Genomic DNA, 13353 nt, shown 5'->3' with positions numbered 1-13353 from the left:
GCAGTGTCAAAAACTATTTGTGCAGCAACAGTGCAGTACTCTGGTTTAACTTTTACCGACCGAAAAGGCTTGTTTGGGTTTTGTCTGATCAGCAATATGAGCTTTTCTTAAGTTTTTGATTTGAAATGATATAATGAATAAAACTATTGCTGAGATTTCATTAAGCTCAAAAATCTTCCAACATCAACAACATACAGTGCTGTTAAATTTGTACGTATAATGTAATCTATCAGGACGTTGTCTGACCGGTTCCAAATTCAGGCATAGTCAAATGCAACCGTCTTTAGAGACAAGAACAAGTGCAATTTTGCAACAGATGGTCTGACCCACACACGATGGATCAAACAGATAGAAGACACTCGGACAGACAGTTGTCCAGGCTTTGAGCTTCAGGACAAGCGTTTAAGAAAAAAGTGGAGAGCTCATAACCCAAAGTTATGGTTTGAACATGTATACCACTGATGATTTCCCCACTGATGAAATGAATGGGTGTAGAGGTGCAAAAGAGAATTCTGCGCTCACAAACATACAATTCAAGCAACCAGCGAGCCTTTTAATGTCACTGACTGCAAAAATCTTTCTGAATTGATTTAATATGGCTTTTAATATAGTTTAGTTTCTTCACGTATATCTATTACTTTTAGACCCCAAACTTTGGGCACTGTGAAATATTGGTGTATATCTCATGCAGCGCTTTTTATATTGATGAAAATCTACTTACCATTTAGACCACACACTCACACTCACACTCACACTCAGACCTACGGACAATTGAGAGTCACCAATTCAACTAAACGTGATGTCTTCAGAGTGGAAGCACAGGTACCCCACATTATCAATTAGCCAGTATTTAGTTCTGAAGTAATCCCGAGTGTGACGTCCACACAACCTTAAAGTCTGATATTATATTGTATTATACTGGTTGGACTGCAAAAGTCATTAGGAATTGCCTTAGATATTTGCATGAGAGCCGATAACTAGCACTACTGGGAGAAAGGAAAAAGCTATTCTACTTAAGTGAAAGCAGAGCAAATCTGTGTGTATAGCCGGTCTAACTGCATAGTTCTTTATTCTACTTGATCTCTTAAGCTTTCTTATCCACTGCAAACTTAACTCACATAGTTTTACATCCTCACAAGTTGTCAGATGTTGTTACAGTATTACCACACAGACTCTGTAACATTTTCTAGCTCTTAGGGGTAACAGGTAGGCTAACTTAAAAATAATCAATACGCTGATCTGCATTTATCATCATTTTGCAAAAGAACCAGTAACCCAAGATAGCAGATAAACATAACGGAGTAAAAATTACAGTATATTTGCCTCTGAAGTCTAATATATAGAGTATAATAAAAAGAAAATGCAGGACTAGAAATTGTACTTGTGTGCATTGATTGCTGAGATGCAAAGAAAGAAATGAAATCATTAAACTAATACATTTTAATAAAAAAGGATAATCAAACAAAAATACAAAAAAGAAATTGCATATTTACAGCACTTTTTTTCAGTCATTTTCAACATAAAACAGCATGATTTAGCTAATACACACAAAATGATAATTGGCTGTAATATTAACCCTGGGCCAATTCAACAAAACAAATCCTATTTTTGTTTTTATAGAGGAATAACTAATCACACCTGCTGCCACCGTGATTCTTCATTATTCCTAGTTTTCATGTCATGTAGGGACAGTGGCGGTTATTGTCTGTAATTTAAATGATAAAATACAGTGATATCATCTATCAATTTTACCAGTTAGGTAGTAGCAGAGACTTCACATGTTTTATGAGGTTCCTTTTAAATGATCAAGTATTATAGGATTAATTACGTTCGAAAGCCAACCAACAAAATGAACTTGATAAGAGTCGCAGTATAAACAGATGACAATGACAAGAAATGAGGTGCAATATGAAAAGTGCATTTACATAGCAATGTTCAACAGACTAAGACAATCAATTCATTTAAATGTAACTAAGAACAAGCAAAGTGTGTGTTATTCTTTAGAGGTGAATGCTTATAACACGGATGAGGTACTCAGATTTGGGCCCTATACAACAAGAGCATTTCTATAGTGCAATTTAGGCTGCAGACACAGCCTGGCATGAATATCATATATTATCATTGCTCAGTGGACAATGCCCTGGCATTTTTCAATTTATTCAGAAACAGTTTGAGGCCTTAAAAGACAGACTCAAATGACAGAAGTACTTTTAAACTAGCATTATTCAGAACTTAATTACAAGCAAATGAAAATACTGTTAATTTAGGCTCCTATTGCTTTGAAGAGACTTTCTGTCCTCCTCTCAGTTACAGGAGGTCATTTTTCAACAGTAAGCTCCACTAAGGCTTTCTGCTGAAAACTGGCAGTCAATATACCTACTAAACTGTTACTTCCCCAGGACTCTGATCCAAACCCTCTGAAGGCAGGAGCAAGCCTGCTGAACTTCTGCCTACCTGCAACCAACATGAATGCAAGATGTCAATGCAACATGGGGCATACAGGTGTCAGAGGTCATCTTTTGACCTTTGCATCCTCCTTGATCTTCCAAATCATTAGCTCCATGCAGGCTGACGCATCTTCACTCGAGTCATGTCCCTCCACTAGATAGAATTAAGGAATGACCTTAGAAGTTATTCTCATACTTTACAAAGTTACAGTTATTTATGCAAGCAAATGAAAAACAGAACAATATGATATTCTTCAGGATGTTAAGGAATTTTGAAAAGGACCATGCTGGCAGGTCTATCATGTTCTGAAAATTAAAGTTGGAGTTGTGTTAGGTACTCAACTATAGTTGGTGTATTACCTGCAGTACATTCAAATGAGTGTGTTTCAGTTTGTGGATGGGGCCATCAACAAAAATGTGTTTTAGCCACTTACAAAAGTACTAAAAATGAATCACATAGAAAAGCTACTATCAGTTTATGTATGCTATATTTTAAATATTTCCCACCACGTTATTTTGCAGTTTTAGGAGCCCTGTCCTTTGGAATTAGTTTCATTATACTCAGCAGAGCAACTCTCTAGGTGAGACAGAGCTCTACATAGGTGCACTTGTGCATCATTTAACTGTTGAAAGTGAAAAATGTTCCACCTAGACAAACACTTATGTTGTTTTTAAAGGCCTATTATAGATTTTTATACACACATAAAAAACAACAACTCTACTATAAGACCCTGAAGCCCAAATAGCATCTGATGATAGCTGTATGAAGGGTGAATTTTGGTGTGGTTCTATATAAATTACATAGTTCTCCCAGTTAATTTAACTCCTAGGAATTTTCTGGACTTAATTCCTTACATAAGAAATTACCTGTCTCCGATAGACAAAACATCTATCTGTTTTACACCTGAATGCAAATAAACTGCATTCAATAACATTATACAATAATGTACATGAATGGCTACAATCCTGTCATTTTTATCAAATACACAATTTCTTTTACATTATTTATATAGTAATGGTACACATTTAAATCAACTCTTATGATAGAACTTGGAAATAGCAACAAAACTGCTCATCGTTCCCTGCGGTTTCTTACCGTTGTCTTGAATGATACGTTTGAGGTGGTCAGCCATCAGATTCTTCAAGGCACGTTTGTAGGGCAAGCCAAGACGGTGAGGGAACACAATAGCTGTGTCAACAACTGAACTGTGAATTAGCTAGAAATGAAGAAAGAAAGGAAAAAGCACAGGAGGTGAGTAACATCAACAGTTTTTCTTTTATTTCAGCCTATGTTCCACAGAGTGACTCCTGTCCCAAACAAACAAACTGATAAAGCAAGAATCCCCAATGTATACAAGAGGATTTAAAAATTTCCTCATATGCACTGAGTTCCAGTTTTCAGTCACTGAAAATTCAACAAAAGAATGTCATTGCATGTAATTTAAACTTATTTGAACCACGGCAACTACTGCATTATAGAGTGCTCAGACCAAATGCACCATGCAAACATGGCCCTGGATGGAAGGGTTCTACCTTCCTGTATACATCCAGCATAAGGTGTTGAGTTCCTCAAACATCACAAACACTAACAAAAAAAAAAAAATAATAAAAAGAGTCCCATACCACGTAGAACATCCAGTGCAAGGTGGTTGTAAATTTGTTATATTTTTGCTGTGATATTGTGTTTTGAAAAAGTATTTTGTACCACAGCTAGGCTGATATTTTGCCATAGAAAATCCTTCACTGCATTCACTGGATGTTTTAGGTTGAAATACGATTTATAGAAAGAAATATAACAACATTTATTTAAGTGTAATCTGCCTGGCAATTTCTGGATTATATAGCTATCACTGAGATATTGCATGGGCAGACACAAACATAACAGTCAGTTTCATCTGCAAACCAGCCATACTGTCGCTTAGTGTCTTTAGAAATTAGGGAAACTCCACGGTACCTTTAGAGCAAGGAGGTCACTCTCTAGACTGTGCCCTATGAGAATGGATTCAGCACTGAACATACTGAGCAGCACTGCCTGAACATCTCTCAGCGTGATGGTGGCACTCTTCAAGTCCTCCTCCGTGACACCTGAGAATCTATGAAACACGTATGAGACAAGTTGTGATACTGTGATTGGTTCAAAGATCACCATTAACCTAACCCTAACCCTTACCACTACTCACCTGCAGAAATTTAAGGCTGAAAAACAGCTAGCAATTATTTTCAGTACCAGCTGCACAAACAAACTCACCGTGTGTTGTAATCGACCACTTTGCTCTCAGGTTTGACAAACGTGTCATAGATAACCTTCATGTCTGAGTCAATGACTGTCACCCTTGTTAGTTCCAGGCCCTGTTTTGTGTAGCACTATTTCCAGGAAGGAAAAAAGAAGACAATACAGAATAGAATGAAAACACCACCGGGCCTTTGAAGTCCTGACAGAAAGAAAAACACAAGTGTGTACTGAAAAACATTATCAATCATTTCTTGGAACTTACAACGAACTGCAATTATAATGTGCAGTAATGAGAATTACTTTACCCAGTGAAACTGAAACAGACGACATATTATTTCGGGGATAAGGATCCAAGGCCAACTGTGTGCCTACATTTTCCAAGAGTGAAAGGTTTTTCAAGTCAACTTCAGTCTCACTCACCATCTCACAGTCCAAAGCAAACACTCCGGCATTGCCGCCTGGTGGGAGTGGTTTACTAAATGTTGATACGTAGCCATCTAATGATTCTTTACGTCCATCCTGAACATGTTGCTGTAGGGATATGAAATACTTTAACTCAGAAGTTGCTTAAAACTAAAACGAAAAGAAAATGACTCTATGGAAATAAGTATTCATCTTAGAACTGCTTTATCATTTTAAGTGAGACATCTGAAATTATGTTGAAAGACTGCCACCTAGTGATCAAATTAATAGTTTCAGCTATGCAAAAGACAACTATAGACAACTAGATCAGACTATATACAACTATATCAGAGTGTAACTCTGATATTGAAATAAATGTCATAAATATATCCCAGCATGAGAAAGAAGAGAGACAAAGAAAAGATAGTAAAATTAAAATAGTTGCACACCAGAGTTAGAGGTTTTATCGAGTCTGAAATACCCAAAGTATCACACAACTCAAAAGTAAAAATGCTTTTAGCAACATGCACTCATTTTATTTTGTGTTATGTTCTGATGCTACCTTTGCAACCTGGCAACCTGGAGAGCCAACAGCAGCAGCACAGCAGTTGTAGTTGGTTTCCCAGCCTCCAGCGACTGATGGAAAGGGAGAGAAGACAGAAAAGAGCAAGTCAGAAAGAGACCAATAAAAGTTTAGAAAGGAATCAATAATGATATTGATGTTTATGATCCATTTAAAGTAAATAAATGTGAACTACCCCACCCTCACTCAGTGCGAAGATGAAGGAATGAATGAAAAAAAAAAAAGTGAACTAACTTACCTTTATGTCTTCGCAAACGTCCCCAGTGAAAACTGCATTCCTCTTTCCGTACACAGCTGCCATTGACATTGATCTTGTACTCTGCTCCACATCGACAGCATATTTTGTTGAAGGCTGGAAAAACATTACAGAGCTGGACCCTTTACTGTATATCCATGCTATTATAATTTAGAAGTAGTTAGTCATTTTCAATGGCAAGGGAGCTCTGTGGACACTTGAAAATACTTACGGTCTGCAGGGGCCTTTTTCTCTGGGAGGGTGTATAAAACCGCTTTGCCGACAGCTTCTGGATTTGTTCTTGGGTACCCATGCTCCTGGAGCTGCTCCTCTGTCATCAAGTATGCCTTCAGCTTCCTGTACAATGCAACTCCTACAGACGTACAGAGCAAAACAGAGTAAAACAGATGCTGTCTTTTCCAGCAGTTTCACAAAAGCTATAGTAAAAATCTAAGAGACAAAAACAGATTTGTACTATGTTAACTACAGAATAAGTTGATGATAGTTTTTAATGTACACGGTGTGACACCAACGACAAAGTTGCCTTGACAAGGTTAGCATCTAACTGAAACAGTTATTGCAGAGCAGCTGTATTAAGATTAGCCACAGTGAATACAGGTCACTCTCATCGTCTTTTGGCTGCTCCTGCTGCATAAAAACTGTAAAATTACAGTCTGCAGTCGGGGTAATCTGTTTCATATTTAGTCTAAGGTGTGACATGTCTTTTACTATTGCAGAGGAAAGTGGTTCAGGTGTTATTACACGTCTAGGTAATATATGATAGTACATGTTCTTGAGTGAAGCTTGGATGTATTTTTTTTTGCAATTTTAAATACTAAGGATTTTGGCTGCTAAAACAAAGTGGATGACCTGTGGCTCAGACCACCTCCAAATGATGTCTGGGTGGTCAATCTGAAATATATTCTCAATGCATCTTGGGCACATTCAAATCTGTCCACTTTCCCTATCCCTTGCTAATACCAAGCCTGAGCCCTGAGACTCTGCGTTTAGTCCAGAGTAAAGATGTAATTGTATTTTTCTCTCACCTGTGAGTTTCTCCTCCTGCTGTTTACCCATCCTGTTGACAGTGAAGCTGGTTGTAGCAGCTAGTCGTCCCCCCAGGACTTCCTCATGGGACTGGGCCTTCTTGTTAGCAACCAACCCAGGTTCCTCTGGAAACAGACACAGGCACACAGGTTACCACTGCCAGTGGAAACCCATTCACTATCTAAAAACTATTTAACTATTTAACCCTGCTGCCATGCTTTTAAATAAAAATAATAATAATAATAATAATAATAATAATAATAATAATAATAATAATAATAATAATAATAATAAGCACTGTATATTACAGGTACTTTTCACTGATGTGGGTATTTGTTTATGCATGTATGTAAACACAAAAGGCTGTACTGCGAAGGGCTTGCATTGACATACTGGTGACAGGCGATGGACAGGAGCTGCTCTTGCTGCGCAGCTTCTTCAGAGTGTTGACAGCTACATTGAGGTAGATGTTCTTACTGCTGCTGCGCTCATATACCAGCTTCTCTTCATCAAGGGCCTGAAACAAGATTTACACTTCCATCTAAACTTTAAATTTCTTTTCTGAAAAACAATTGAGGAATAAAAGATATTATGTGTATTTATAGAGCCTGCATTTTCCTAGTATACATGATTACAAGGTATAAAATATTCAAAGAAATTACTCAGAGAACCACAAATAATTTATAATTCTAGTCAGATTACAGTTTTAGGTGTGAGGTGCTGCAAAGTGGGTGCTATTTTTACCATCTGGAAGGCAAAATCCTCTGATGGGCAGAATTTGACACATTCATCTATGAAGGTGTTGAGGTAGCGCTGGCGGATATTGGTAGGAACTTTGGCCCCAAACTCTGTGGGGATGATGGGGCGCTTCAATGAAGAACTCTGAAAAAGACAGATTAAACACATATTTCTGTTTAGAGAGCTGGTCCACCTGTGCCAGTCAATGTTACTCAGGGATGTAACCAGAATTAGAGAGAAAAATCCAAAGCTGATGCACAGAAAACAATTAAAGAGTGAGACACATACACATACACATACACACACACACACACACACACACACACACACACACACACACACACACACACACACACACACACACACACACACACACACACACACAGCACTTTATATTGCAGCAGTGATAACTGACAGTCTCATTCATCCATGAATAGTGACAAATTATGTATTTACTAATAATTCTACATTTACTTATGAACTTATGAAACTAACTTATGAAAATTCTATTTTTTAAGTGTTCAATTTGTTTGAGAAATTTACGAGGATATGAAGGACCCTATTAACAGTAAAGCGACACAGGTGGCCCTGAAAAAAACAAACCAATAATATGCCAGAGAATATTAACGTACCTTCATGGTTGGTGTGTGTGCCACCCGCTTCACCATTGCAGTGGATGTAGTCTTGGACAAAATACCGGCCGTGGTTTGAGCCTTCACAGTTGGAGTCTGGCTGGGGGATAACACTCGACTGGCTGCTTGTTTAGTATCGGAAGAACCTAGTTAGGCAAGTACACAAGCTGAAATTACTCCAGGATTTTAAGTGAAACCTGCTAAATATCTAGCAATTATAATTGAATCCTGCTACAATACAGTGGTGAAGGCAATCATACTTGTTTTGGATGATGTTATCTGTGGGTTGGGACGGTGCGCTATCCTCTTCCTCTCTCTAGAGAAGGTAGGGCTAGAATTCTGTGAGGCAGTGTTGGCTGAAGCAGAGAGCTGAGCAGCTTGCTGCTGCGCCATCTGCATACGCTGGTAGCAGACCTCCTGAGCTGTGGGCCTTTTGTATGGCCGCACCACAGTCTTAGAGGGGGCTTCAGTCTGAAACACACAAAGAAGTTTTACTAAAATTTGATTACTGTGCTATTAATCCCAAAAGAATGATAACATGAAAAGTGAATTTAATGGGAATTGAGAAACTATGAGTTTCCTCTGGAGCATGACAACAATCTAAAACATACAGCCAGGATCACAAACTTTTTTTTGTGATGAAAAGAACAAAGAGCACTCAACCAATCAGCCTAAATCCACAGTACTGTGTTCTGTTCTCCAAGATGCTTGGAACAACGTAGCTTGTGAGCAAGTCTTTCTTCCACTTAAATGTTAAATAAAGGATGTTCTTTGAATAGCACTAGATCTGGTCACACAATTGTTTCGTTTATGATGCTGAAACAGCTAACTGGTCACTTTTAATATATTTTGTTGGTGTACATAAATTGCACGAAAGAAAAAGAAGTAAAACGTCTATAATTTCTATGGTGGCCATTTGTGAATAAAATTAATTATATACATTTATCCAATATAATTTTAACTAGATTGTATGGTTATATTTCAATTTCATGAACCAAACTATGGACTGAAGCTTTAACAAAATACCCTGCGGGAAAAAAACCCTTAGCTGAAAGGCTATCTCACTACCCCTTTGGAAAACCCTGATAGCTGCGTGTTTGCTGTCACGTTAGAATAAGTGGGAAACCCCCTGTTACCATCTACAGAAGTACTCCATGCCCTTGGCAACAATTCCTTTTTTTACTTTCTCCCTGCGCCACATTTTGGCTCGTCAATTTTTTCGTTAAATACAGCTGTACTGCATGTTGTGTTGTTCAAAAGTCTGAATTATTTGAAAATTAACAAACATTTTATGTGAATAATTCCATATTAAATTTAAGACATAACATATATTGAGAATTGGAAAAGGTTTTTTTATTTATAAAGAGCTCTATATCAATGGGAACAGCCAGGGCTATTGCTAAAATGACTGATAGCAGGACAGACCAAATGCTTAGTGTGTGTACCCCCCCACTGGGAATGATTTATGCTGAGGTTGCGTAAAAGACAAAATGGCAGCTTCATGCATATTTTGTAAAATTTCTCTGGTGGTAAAGTTGGATTTACATGGTGATAGTTTGTACTCCTTTCAAATACTGATTCTAATGCACACAGGATTTATAAAAAGGATGTTCTGCATTAATTGATCCTTTTTGCTAAAGTTTTACATCAGCGGTAAAGAAACATTGTGCTGGTCCATTCCTTGTGACAGCAATGTGCAATGGAAAAACTTGAGTCGATAAACTTACATTTCCTTTGGCAACGAAATGGGAGACTCTCTTCCTTTGACCAGGGAAGAGAGTGGTTAAAGTTTTCTCTGTGCTTTTCTCTTCTTCTGAGTCCCTAGAGGGCTGAGAGGCAACAACTTAGCATTTATTTAAATTCCAGTGTGGCATGATAGAAATATGCTGTAAAAGCAGAACACAACTTAAAAAAAAAAAAAAAGCTGTGAGCAAAGCAAGAAACATCAATACCTGTTTGATTTGCCGTCCCTTGTCTTCCCTCTTCACATCTTTGGATTCATTGAAGATGCGCAAACACTCCTCCATAGGATCTGAGTCAAAGTCCAGGTCATCCTGGAGACTGGAGTAGTCGATTCCAACATCAACTTCATCCTTAGCAGCACTGTGGCCTTCCACACAACACTCACCCTCATTGTCAGAGGAAGAAGGAGTCAACTCTGATGCATTCCTCCTGTTCAGACGTCCCCTCTTCAAAGCATCAGCTGATTTTCTTACCAAAACTTCTTCTGCTTCGTCGTCGTCATCCAACTCCATTGGTTCGGCTTCCTCTGGACTCTCATCTCCGAACAGATCGGCGTGGCTCAGACTCAGTCGTTTGCCCTCATGCCCTTTCCCATTTGTTGTGCTGTTTCGTTTGACCTTATTGCTGTTTGCAGAACTCAGTTTACTGTGACCGCCACTGCTCCAACTATGAGAACTGCTTTTACTTATTTTCTTCACATCCTTTTCTTTTTTACTGCTATCAAGTTTACCATTTTTATGTTGGTGGTCCTTATTCCTGTTATATTCCTTCTCCTTGTCTAATGTCCTGTGCTTCTTGCTGGCACCATTTTCTGGATCTTTGTCTCGTTTGCGTGAATCTTTGTCCACAGTTTTAAACTTACCATCGCTTCTCTTTTCTTGTCTGCCCTCCCTCTGAACTTTATCACCTGTCTTATTCTTGACTGCATTTTTTTTATCATCTTTCTTCCCAACACTCTTGTTCTCCTTTTTTGCAGAGTCGAGGTTTGAGTTCTTCATTGAGCCTTTCTCCTTACAACTGCTGCTAATATTCTTACAACTAGATAATTTATTTACATCTTTTTCAAGTTTATCTATTTTCCTAGGCCCGCCGCTTTTTTCAGGACTAGTTTGACTAGCCAACTTCTTTTTCGCTAGATTGTTCTTTGGTTTTATATCTTCCTGGATGTCTGATTCCTGTGCCAAGTCCTCTTTACTCCTCTCTGTCAATGCATGTAGTAGACTTTCAGTCCTCTCTTTTCTCTCCTTCACAAAAGCATCACCAACTGATCCAATGTTGCCTTTTCGCTGCTGGACAATGCTCAGAGAGGTTGGTCGATACTCTGTACCAGAGCTCTCCTCTTCAGAATCAGAGAAGGTGTACTTTTTGGAATCTACACTCTGCTTCCAAGGCTTTTTTATTGCAACAACATACTCATCATCTGATAAATCTGAGATAGTTAATTTGTGTTTCTTGCTCTTGTCTGTCTTAAGAGTTTGTGCACCCTCATCCTTCTTGTTTTTCACTTTAATCCCTGCAGAGTAGTTGGAGAGTGGGTCGTATTCCATGTCTGTAGATGGTTTCGTGACATCTACGGTGTATTTACTCTTAGAAGAAGAGCCACTGTTTGAATACTTTGGGCTGGGAGGTGGAGAGGGCAGTTGATGAGCATGTGTCCGAGTAGGAAGCTTTTTCAAAGAAGTAGGAACATATTCCATGGAGTTACTGTTGTTCCCCTGGTTGTCTGAATCAAGGGTGTACTTGCTGCAGCCAGGGGTGGGATCATAACCTCCAGATGTTATCTGATAACTCCCAGGGTCATAAGCCATGTGTGAAGCTGCTGTTTTACTTTCAACAGAACCAGATGAAGACAAACTGGTACTCTCACTGGGATCATATGGTTCTTCCCCAAAGTGAGAAAGCTTCCTCTTTTCCCTCTCCACCTCACTGCGGACCTCCTCAATGGCCCTGTTGACCAGCTCCAGTTCCCCAGTGATGTCTCCTGAGGCCGTTGGTTTTCCATTCTCTTGCTCCTGTGTCCTCACTACCTCTGGGTTGAATGGATCATAACCTTGATCTGTAGAGATACAAGGCAAATGGTTTCAATAAAATGGAACTATAAGGATACTAAACATTACATGCACATGCAATATTGCCAGATACCTTGAAATTAGATATCAGAATTGTAAAAACACTCTCTCCACATCTACATGTGAACTTAGCAAACTCCCTAACCCTGGGGTAAAATGTGTTTTCATTTTCACTCAAATAAAAACATGTAAACAATCACAACTACAACATGCTCAAGTATTCAATGATAGAATTTGATAAAGGAATGTGAGATTCAATAAAATTGGTTGGCCTATACTGCAAACCATAATTACTACCACTGGGAAGATTGCTCTGTGCTAAACTCTTTGTCCCCTCTACTTAATGACATAACACTGTTATGTGCAAACACAGCAATTACAACTACAACTACAACAAGGAAACTTCCATGTGTCCTTTCTAGATTTTTACAACCATGTTTTATCTGAATTTGAATTCAGTCACTATTTGCACGCTATTGTCACTTTATTTGGCAAACCAAACTAAACCTAATGCAATCCAATGCAAGTCCTGTAATTTCACTGTCAGTGCTGACTTTTTGTTGAAATGATATGGTTTATATGGGTCTATGATCATTCAAACAGTATTTGTTTAGTTGAGGTGTAGCAAATAAAAGGAGCATCTCAAAGTATGTTCATTCCCACAGTGTCTGATATCTTATTTATAGAGCCTGCGACTCGTATATCGCAGAAATTCACGTTACTCAACACTAAGCGCTTTCATTGTAGGGAAACACAACGCAGTTTATCCCCCAACTTCCTATCGCTGTCAGATAACTCGAATCAAGAGGAGAATTGAAATAACATGCATTATTTGCAGCCGTTTGTACAATGCAAACATGCCCAACAACCATCTATGTGTTGTTAGCTGCATTTCGTGGTTACATTTGCTTGTTTCCGAATAGTTTCAACATTTGGTCCACACACACACACACACCATCTAATGACTAGCTTCTTCAAATGTTTTATATAAAGCTATGATCGTATAAAGTACGGCTAATGCGAAAAAGAATGCCAATCACTTCTCTGTGCAGAGTCTCTATGCTTTTTAACGTCTCCCGGTGCTCCGTAGGACGGCCGTCTCTGCTGGCTGTGCCTGAAGTGACAGTACGGTCTGTTACACCCATTTCTGCTGCCTTTGCCTTCACTGTATTCCGCGTAAAACGGGCAGTCAATCCCTCGGAAGAAGCCGGTGGACCTTAACAT

General features: G+C 38.6%; 1 protein-coding gene across 1 annotated transcript; it reads right to left on the bottom strand.

Moving 5' to 3' along the window:
* Positions 1 to 1432: 1432 nt before the first annotated feature.
* Positions 1433 to 13353, bottom strand: rexo1 (REX1, RNA exonuclease 1 homolog). Its single transcript, XM_029499760.1, has 16 exons — positions 13170 to 13353; positions 10270 to 12116; positions 10045 to 10146; positions 8578 to 8788; positions 8318 to 8463; positions 7692 to 7829; positions 7341 to 7464; positions 6947 to 7072; positions 6133 to 6273; positions 5904 to 6017; positions 5645 to 5718; positions 5101 to 5211; positions 4696 to 4811; positions 4402 to 4540; positions 3544 to 3664; positions 1433 to 2601 (listed from the first exon to the last, which is right to left on the bottom strand). Exons 1-16 carry the CDS (start codon positions 13351 to 13353, stop codon positions 2513 to 2515), a joined length of 3783 nt encoding a protein of 1260 aa, XP_029355620.1. The 3' UTR covers positions 1433 to 2512.

Source organism: Echeneis naucrates, chromosome 4 (genome assembly GCF_900963305.1).
Source record: "Echeneis naucrates chromosome 4, fEcheNa1.1, whole genome shotgun sequence".
Taxonomy (NCBI): Eukaryota; Metazoa; Chordata; class Actinopteri; order Carangiformes; family Echeneidae; genus Echeneis; species Echeneis naucrates.
Note: the sequence above shows the minus strand (reverse complement) of the source record. Positions and strands in the feature narration are given on the sequence as shown.

Coding starts and splice junctions, on each gene's coding strand:
- rexo1 (XM_029499760.1), bottom strand. CDS start 13,353: ATGTTAAGGTCCACCGGCTTCTTCCGAGGGATTGACTGCCCGTTTTAC. Junction 12,117..13,169: donor TAGAGACTCTGCACAGAGAA/GTGATTGGCATT, acceptor GTATCTCTACAG/ATCAAGGTTATGATCCATTC. Junction 5,212..5,644: donor CAGGTTGCCAGGTTGCAAAG/GTAGCATCAGAA, acceptor ATATCCCTACAG/CAACATGTTCAGGATGGACG.